Source organism: Trichomycterus rosablanca, chromosome 3, assembly GCF_030014385.1.
Source record: "Trichomycterus rosablanca isolate fTriRos1 chromosome 3, fTriRos1.hap1, whole genome shotgun sequence".
In the NCBI taxonomy this organism is placed as follows: domain Eukaryota; kingdom Metazoa; phylum Chordata; class Actinopteri; order Siluriformes; family Trichomycteridae; genus Trichomycterus; species Trichomycterus rosablanca.
Window position 1 is genome coordinate 51,455,773 of NC_085990.1, and position 6,130 is coordinate 51,461,902.

The 6,130-nt window shown below is 37.5% G+C and overlaps 1 protein-coding gene across 1 annotated transcript in view; it reads right to left on the minus strand.

The window, feature by feature from the left end:
* plppr5b (phospholipid phosphatase related 5b) overlaps nucleotides 1–6,130 on the minus strand; it is a 72,742-nt gene extending 66,612 nt beyond the window's left edge. The window contains exons 1-2 of the mRNA XM_062992217.1: nucleotides 6,103–6,130; nucleotides 3,969–4,053 (exon numbers count right to left, since the gene is read on the minus strand). Of these exons, the coding sequence (XP_062848287.1) occupies nucleotides 3,969–4,019 (51 nt within the window). The 5' untranslated portion in view covers nucleotides 4,020–4,053; nucleotides 6,103–6,130. The remainder of the gene's footprint in view (nucleotides 1–3,968; nucleotides 4,054–6,102) is intronic.

The window sequence follows — 6,130 nt, forward strand, 5'->3', positions numbered from 1 at the left end:
AATATTAATAATAATAATAATAATAATAACCCTCCCTAAATAAAAATAATAATAATAAAAATAACCCTCCCTAAGTAATAATTAATATGATAATAACCCTTGCTAAATAATATCAATAATAATAATAATAATAATGACCCTTGCTAAATAATAATTATATTAATAGTAATAATAACCCTCCCTAAATAATAATAATAATAATAATAATAAAAATAATAACCCTCCCTACATAATAATAATAATAATAATAATAATAATAACCCTCCTCAAATAATAATAATAACCCTCGCTAAATAATATCAATAATAATAATAATAATAATAATAATAACACTCCCTAAATAATAATAACCCTTTCTAAATAATAATAATAATAATAATAATAATAATAATAATAATAATAAAAACCCTTCCTACTGCCACAACTAAATAAATTGAAATGATTTACTAATGCTTGAAGCAAATAAGGCTTCACAGATACTTACACTATATAAAAAAGTTATAGTACTTATTAATTTTGGATAAACACATTTTTAAATACATCTACATTAGCATCTTGCTTTCACTTTCACAGAGAAGGATTATGGATGAATCTGAATAATTATGCAAATATTGTTATGGATTTGCAGCAGAGTTTATTTATTTTTGAAGTACTTTTAGTGGGTTTTGGTGGTGCATGTTGTTTATTATTATAAGTTTCATGCTTTATTGCAAACAATCAAGAAACAAGAAGGATCTTTAGAGATGTAAACGTTCATGCCAGCTTCAGAATAGTGAGAGAGAATACGACAGATTTTATGTGCAAATGAAGTGCCACCTGCTGGTCCTTTGGTATATACACCAAGCAAACTAATAAAAGGACCAATAATTAGTTCCTTAAAGTTGGCTACATTCCATCCATCCATCCATCTATGTAATTGTATCCTGAAAGATTCACCCCAAATATAAGTTTGATATAATAAGATTTAATATAATGTGGGCTCGGTGGGTAGCACTGTCGCCTCACAGCAAAAAAGGTCCTGGGTTCTGTTCCCAGGCTGAGCAGTCTGGGTCCTTTTAGTGTAAAGTTTGCATGTTCTCCCTGTGTCTGCATGGGTTTCCTCCAGGAAACAAAGACAAAGTTAGGCTTATTGAAGCTACTTGCCCTAACTTGCCCTAGGTGTGTGTGTGTGTGTGTGTGTGTGTGAATGTGTGTGCCCTGTGATGGACTGGCGACCTTTCCAGGGTGTTTCCTGCATTTTGCCCAGTGAATTGTACCCACAGTGACCCTGAATAGTATAAAACGGTGGTAAAACAGACTAAGAATGAATTCAGATGAAGTCAGAAAGAATGTGATTGATTAGTTGATTATTTTCATTGTTTCATTGGTTTGAGGACCCTCGCATTATATCACATTGGCAGTTTGAGTGTTTTTCAGATGTGATTTATATAAATTTTATATATATTTTATACTTAACAACAGTTGGTTTTTGTTTGGCCACAAGTTGGTTTGCAATCCCCCAGCAAAACAAACCCGGGTATCTCTGCTAATTACATGGTGTATAATGCTGATTGCCTTGGCATGGCAGACAGATTTCACATTCCAGCGGGTCAGTGCCAGCTACGGCTTTTAGATTAACGAGACAGGGCCGTGAGGGAGCGATGATCAAGCATTTCATTACAGACTAGCAACAAAGCACACCCTGTTCAGCCTTTGGACAGATAGAAGTGCTCTACTGCATACCGCAGAGGTCTGTTATAGTCCAGCACTAACAAAGAAGACTTGGCAGGGAGGCAACTTTAAAAAATAATTCTACTTAATAAAGTGTGCACACGGAGTCCCATATCTAATTAGAAACTGCTGTTACTCGGCCATAATTGCAAGATGTTGCATTTACGGACTGAGATTTATGATCAATGTTTTTACTACTTTATAAAAGACCAATGAAAGTCCAGCATCAAACTCTGTTTAATAGCAACATCCAATAGTACCAGTGCTTTTTATTACTCAAAAGATAATGGCTCATACAACACATTCAGAATACTGGTATCATTACAGCAACATGGCTACAGATGATCTGTGTCATTATTAAAATCAACTAAGTCGGCATTTAAGGGTGGCTTTAACCAAATTTTGTAGGCACAAAGGCAATTATGGGTTGGCATGGTGGCACAGCAGATAGTAAGTATACTGAGCAGCATCAAGTGGTGGTGGCTCAGTGGGTAAGGTACAGGACTAAGAATTGAAAGGTCGCTGGTTCAAGCCCCACATCTGCCAGGTTGCCACTGTTGGGCCCCTGAGCAAGGCCTTTAACCCTCACTTGCCTGCACTGTATATCTAGGGTGACAATTGTAAGTCACTTTGGATAAAAGCATCTGCTAAATGCCTAAAATGTAAATGTAGAACAACAACAATATAAAAATACTAATTCATTAAACGGGCAATTGTAGTTTAGTGGTTAAGGTACTCAACTAGTAATCAAAAGGTCGCTGGTTCAAGCCCTACCACTACCAGGTTGGCACTGCCGGGTCCTTGAGCAAGGCAGTTAAACCTCAATTGCTTAGACTGTATACTGTCACAGTACTGTAAGAACCTCTCATGCATTTACATGCGTTTCCTCAGGGTATACTACTTATGTGCAGAAGGTGGATTAAGACCTTTTTATTTGCCCCAGATGTGACAGGGTGTGTGGTTCCATGTGATGGTTTGGCGCCCTCTCCAATATGTATTTATGCTTTGAGACCAGTGGCTTTAGATCGGATGCCCACACTTTCGTGGCTTGAGATCTACTATTTCAGTCGACAGGTCATCACGATCTACTTTTTAAAAAGGCTCTCATCCTCACAAACAGTGCAGGTTACAGAAGGAAAAATGCAAAAATGGTGCAAACTGGCTACTGATGAATGAAAACTTTCTAGATTAGCAGTGCTTGAGGCGTAACTATGATAACAAACCACAAATTAAAGAAACAGTGGCCACATTTCATGTCAATCACACTTTATGCACTAATGCATTAATTGAAAATAAAATAGACCAGTTATAAGAAGATGAGTGTTTTACAGCTCCCACACGCAAGCTGTATTTAGTAGAAATTGATCGGTCATAATATTTTGACTTAAACTAAAACTTTAACTTAAGTAGTTCTACATATTCTCAACAAAAATAGAAAAAGCAAACAGAGCAGAAAGCAATTCATCTCGTGCAACGGTGATAAAAAACTACTAATTAAATGGTCTTCTCCCCTCTTCATTCATATCTGACTTAGTCTACTTTTACAGAATCCAACTCTGTCTGGGTCGCACAGTGGCTCGGTGGGTAGCACTGTCTTGAAGGTTCTGGGTTTGATCCCCCGGTGGAGCAGTCCAAGGCCTTTCTGTGTATGTTTCCTCCCAGTGCTCCGGTTTCTCCCACAGTCCAAAGACATGCAGTCAGGTTAATTGGAGATACTACAGTCCTCCTGTGTGTGTGTGTGTGTGTGTGTGTGTGTTAGCTCTGTAATGCACTGGCTACCTGTCAGGGGTGATTCCTGCATTTCCACCCAGTGAAATGGACCCACCGCGACCCTTGATAAGATAAGGCGTCAGTAAAACAGGCAATAAATAAAAGAACTCTGTCTTGAGTTATCTGTTTAAGACACTTGCTGGGTGGCACAGTGGCTCGGTGGGTAGCACTGTCGCCTCACAGCAAGAGGGACCTGGGTTTGATTCCCAGGTGGGGCGGTCCGGGTCCTTTCTGTGTGGAGTTTGCATGTTCTCACTGTGTCTGTGTGGGTTTCCTCTGGGAGCGTCGCTTTCCTCAGTGCAAGTGAGGTGAACTGGAGACACTAAATTGTCCATGACTGTCTTTGACATAATAAATAGACTTGCCAGAAATGTGTCGTTCCTTTAATGTGGAAGAATGTACGGTTACATTGTCAAAATATGTAAAACAAAAAATCAGCTGTTTATGTCTTACCACATTAAGTATGATAGCACACTGTTGTGTCTTACCTCTACTGCAAAGTAAGTGTATAGTTCACCGTGAGGTCTTCCAGACACCATTCTCTCTCTCTCTCTCTCTCTCTCTCCTTACAACCTAAAAGAGTGATTTTATATATATTAATTCAAGTCACTTCTGCAAACTGTACTCTTTTACCTGTATATTTTAATACAGGGAGGTATGGTGGCACTCTGGACAGCAAAAAGATCCTATGGGTTTCCTCCGGGTGCTCCAGTTTACTCCCACTGCAGTCAGGTCAACTGGACCTACTAAAAATTGCCCTAAGTGTGTTTGTGTCTGTGTGTGTGTGTGTGTGTGTGTGTGTGGACCAGCGACATGTCCGTATCAATTCCTGCTTTTTCACCCAATGAATCAAACCCACCACGACCCTGACCAGGATAAAGCGGTAGTAAAACAGACACTAAATGAATTGATGAATATTTTAATATGCTATTTTTATCAGCGCAGTAATACAAGTAAAATGGCCATTAAACAGAATCTTTGTACATTTTAAACACTAGGTGGCCCCCTTTCCCAATAAATAAAGGTTCATCATGCTGTTCTAAACAGTGCCTTAATTGTTATGACTCTTTATGTATATTTATTTAAATTATTCTTCATTTTATTGACACAAAAACTTCCTTGGAAATAATGTAACAGAACCAGTGAGTGCAGTTACTGTTCTTATAATTAAAATGTGTGTGTTAATGTCTGGATAAAAATGGGACACGACTGCTGGGATTAAAGCAAGTGTTTCCTTTATCTGAGAAATCAGAGCTTGAGAAATAAAGCCCTAAGAAAGAAGCAGCAAAAACACGAGGCACCAACTGCTAAAATAATCTGAAATGGTGTCTCCGGATGCCAGCATCTCTCAACTGTTGTTGCAAGTGGAAAACATTATCTGGGAGTAAGGGTGGCACGGTGGGTAGCACTATCACCTCACAGCAAGAAGGTCCTGGGTTCGATCCCTGGGCAGTCCGGGGCCTTTCTGTGTGGAGTTTGCATGTTCTCCCCGTGTCTGCATGGCTCCGGTTTCCTTCCACAGTCCAAAAACATGCAGTCAGGTTAATTGGAGATACTGAATTGCCCTATAGGTGAATGTGTGTGTGTGTGTGTGTGTGTGTGTCTGTGTGTGTGTGTCTGTGTGTGTGTCTGTGTGTGTGTCTGTGTGTGTGTTTGCCCTGCGATGGACTGGCGGTTAAGAAAGCGAGTAAGTGAGTAAATCTGGAAGCAGCTTTTTTACACACTGCACCACTTTATGCATTCGTAGGCTCGGTGATTATAGACTCAACCATTTCTTCTATCTCTAATCAGGACTGATTAAGCCCTTAAGTGCCAGAAAACCTAGTAGAAGGGCTTTCTTATACTCTGCATGCTCGTGTTCTTATTTGGGGATTCTGAATTTAATTAACTGTATAAAATAATAAAATAAAGGATTAACATAACCAAGCAACACAAGGTTCATAGTTTAAGCATAATTCACAGAGAAACCATGTAAGCTATGATCAGATCTGAAAGTGTATAAAAGTCAGATGAAGATGAAGCATATTTGACCTTAAACTAATGACCTTAAACCAACTGCAAAACATAGATAATATTTTCCTTCATTTACCACAAGGCTTGTTTTTGTAATATACGTTTTGAATCATTTTTAACATATATTTTAAAATACGAATGAATTATGCTCCAAGATCATTTGACATACAGCTGTCACACCAAATGTTTCTATAGCATCAAATGGCTTATTTTACTATTTGAATCTAAGTATTTATTTATAATTTATGTTGTTGATTGATCTATTATGTTCCATGACCATTAAACATAATGTAATGTAATGTAAAAACAAGTTAAAAACAGGTAATAATATTCGTCATGTACCAGTTGTTTTAGGCTTGTTTTAGAAACATATTTTATGTATTTAATTTTATTTGATACTGTTTTTTTAAATAATTATAATTTTATTTATATTTTATTTAAAATAGATAAATAAAGCATGCGTCTTGACTGACCTAAAAATGTCAAACTCGCTGTAAGACATGGGACATGGTTAATAATGATAATATGTTTTAAATTTGAATATAAAAACAATATTAAGACAATACGTCTTAATTCAGCATGCTTAGGTTAAATTCTAGAAGGTCCTACCTGTCCAAGTCCTGTAGCAGGTTTGAGA